This window comes from Magnolia sinica, chromosome 17 (genome assembly GCF_029962835.1).
Source record: "Magnolia sinica isolate HGM2019 chromosome 17, MsV1, whole genome shotgun sequence".
In the NCBI taxonomy this organism is placed as follows: domain Eukaryota; kingdom Viridiplantae; phylum Streptophyta; class Magnoliopsida; order Magnoliales; family Magnoliaceae; genus Magnolia; species Magnolia sinica.
In genome coordinates this window covers 60,375,752-60,378,835 of record NC_080589.1, presented here as the reverse complement: position 1 = coordinate 60,378,835, position 3,084 = coordinate 60,375,752, and the positions used below count along the sequence as shown (strand labels likewise).

The 3,084-nt window shown below is 42.7% G+C and overlaps 1 protein-coding gene across 1 annotated transcript; it reads right to left on the bottom strand.

Annotated features, from left to right (window-relative positions):
- Positions 1–758: 758 nt before the first annotated feature.
- LOC131231143 (ethylene-responsive transcription factor ERF098-like) lies at positions 759–2,373 on the bottom strand. The gene has a single exon (XM_058227238.1). It carries the CDS (start codon positions 2,371–2,373, stop codon positions 1,927–1,929), a length of 447 nt encoding a protein of 148 aa, XP_058083221.1. The 3' UTR covers positions 759–1,926.
- Positions 2,374–3,084: the final 711 nt, after the last annotated feature.

Below are 3,084 nucleotides of genomic sequence, written 5' to 3'. Positions count from 1 at the left end.
TTAAGGCATGAAAGCCTCAACCCTTAACACATGACAACCTCAACCCTTAAGGCATGAAAGCCTCGACCCTTAACACATGACAACCTCAACCCTTAATATATGACAACAACCTCGACCCTCAACACATGACAACCTCAAACCTTAACACATGACAACCTCGACCCTAACCCTTAACATTATAAGGATACCATCTATGGGGTCTACCATTGCATATGTACAGAATCCACTCCATTCATTAACTTTAGAATTTCATGGAAAGCCATTGTTGGAAGCATGATCAACATTTGCTAGTCACATTGACCATATTACAAGAAAATAGTTCATATCAAATGAACACCATTATAAATTATCAAGTTTTGTGGGCCACAAAAAGATCATGTCAGCAAGAAGTCAGCATCTTTCCATGTAAATAAATCGCTTAAAAAAAATGAATGGATTGGATTTAGATTCCATATATCCAATAACAACTTTCGTCCATGTCACTTTTTCACGATTGAATATACCGTAACTTTTTATTAACACAAAAGCCGTATAACTGCTACACAGGGATAGACAATTTAGTCTAAAAAGCATTTCAAAACTTGTCAGATGACTACCTTGGAATATTTGAAACTTACCTTCCATTTTGATAATCTGAACATACCATGATGCTAGTTAGGTTAAAATCCCTATTGATTATCTGACTGTGAGATGTGGACACCCGTTTCAACAAATAAGCGTGTACAGATATCTGACTTTGGGACTGTGAGTTAAAAGCAGGCCAAATGTGCAAATTCTATGTGGCTGTGTATGAATCACCATACTCCGCCAGAGTAACAAACAACTCCCCATCTGTAAAAAAAAATGAAAAATAACTCTGGTAAAACTGAGATACAGTGGAGCTCTTACTCTAAAATACACGTGGCAAGGTGAATTATAATTTACAAAGGCGGCATTCCATGTATTCGTCCTGCAATTGTCCAAAAACCGTGTTCATAATGGTAAATGACGGTCTTTGAACCAACAACCAAGAAAAAAATTACAAACCACCAGGATTGAATGTGGTCAAAGGCTTACACCCGTGATGGGAAAGTGAAGAAATTGGTATCTATGATTGTTTGACAGCTTTGATTTTTGGAATACGGACCGTCCATCATAGAGCTTCTAGAAGAACGGTCTTGAGTCCTGATTGATATATCACCCACTCGATCACTCTTGTAACATGGAGAAATGGCTCTCCCATGTTCATCTTCCACCGCACCATCTTCCATTGGAATTCAAAGCAAAGTTAATTATGCCACACGTGTGGGAATTAGCAAATTCATGTAGTTTAACTTAACAAACTCAAAAGAAATAAAGGGGTCAAGTCCAACTGCTTGGACCATAATTAACTGTCCATCCAAGAGAGAACTTCTAACCTTTCGTGTCCATTCAATATCTAACAGGTCCGATAGGTTGGCTGTAACATGAGGGTTATCCCGTGCAAAAATTCGACCACAGCAACTCATCAAGTGGATACTTTTATTTGCTTATATTTCAATGGCTAGAAATTGTTTTCTATGATGTTACCCACCTGATGATAGTATGGAGCTGATTTTTGCAGAAGGATATTTTCATGGTGAGGCCAAGACTGCTAGAATGGTTGTTCACATCTGATAGGTTGGAAGTTATTTATTGGGTGGACAGACAACACATGAAAGAACTTAAAAATAAATAAAATGCCAGATTGTGAGACTGCTGCAGAATTGACACACGTGTAAGGATCTTGCAATCCATCAGATGGGTCACACCATGAGAACCACGTGATGGAAAATCAAGGAGTAGGGCACCCATTTGGTTAGATGCATGCTTATGGTCCACTCACCTGACTTTCCGGCAAGAGCGTTTTCATGGTGCGACCCACCTAGTGAACCGCACATGTCTTACACACGTGTGCCAGTTGGGGCCTCATTTTTTCTCCTCCTCGGATTGGAGAAGCTCCTCCAACAGCTTATCGTCCAAGTACTCAATTTCGAAGACTTGTTTTTCAGGCATGGCTGCAGAACTCCCCCGTTCAGTATCACCAGATACTGATGAAAAATAAGAAGAAGATGCCGAGGATGACGTTGAGTATGACAATGGTAGCGTTGAATATGAAGATGATGAAGGGCTAAGATGCTCTTCAGGGAAGTTGAGGACTGCTAGGTGGCCCCTCATTTCATAAGCAGCCCGATCATATGCGCGGGCCGCCTCCTCGGCAGTACTGAAAGTGCCGAGCCACACACGGCCACCTGGCCTAGTCGAGTCGCGAATCTCGGCCGCGAATTTTCCCCACGGACGCTTCCGGACGCCGCGATACCGCACTTCCTGGCCACCCTTCTCTTGTTCAGTCTTCCATTTTGGAACCTCGTCCATTGATTCGAACTTAATGAGATCCTAACGTCTCTTTGTGGCCTTTTAAATAGCGTGGACGGTAAGACGTCATAGGGCATGCAGAAAACAGTGTTCTTTGTGCGAAGGGTCAGATCTGACGGTTGGAAATTGTTCACTTCTGATGCAGAAGATACGAGGAAACACACCACCAGTTTCACACCAGACCCGAGGATATTAAGACAGGACCCGAGGTCGTTCACACGATACTTGGGGTTTCCGGCTGGGAAGTTCGGTAAATCTGGAATTACCAGAATACGGTAGAGATACCTCTGCGCAGTACACGTGGCAGGTAGATGTGTCGAATCAAGGCCGTCCGATTAATGGGGTCTATCTTGGATGGTTCCAATTAGGCAATTTTGTCCAACATGTTTCGATAATTCATCTTGACGAATGTTTGGACGTTTAGTTTTTTCAATCTCACACCGTTGGTTTTAGGACCGTTGTTCGGATGGATAGGGTAAGCATATATTTGTGTATTGCACGTTCTCTTCATCCAAGGTATGGTGAACTACGTGGACGGACCTGATTGATTCATTACCATACCACTTGTACTGTGGAGAGTTGGTATTACTCCAGCTCTACCGGCTCTACGGTATTGTCTCCTTTCGGTTCGTACAAGTGGGGCCCACTACTAGAGCGTTCGAGTGTGGGCCGCCCACTCGTGCAAGCAAAAAGCCCAAGCATGCTGTAACA

What these genes read in the sequence shown, in the direction of transcription:
- LOC131231143 (XM_058227238.1), bottom strand. Translation starts at nt 2,373, where the DNA reads ATGGACGAGGTTCCAAAATGGAAGACTGAACAAGAGAAGGGTGGCCAG.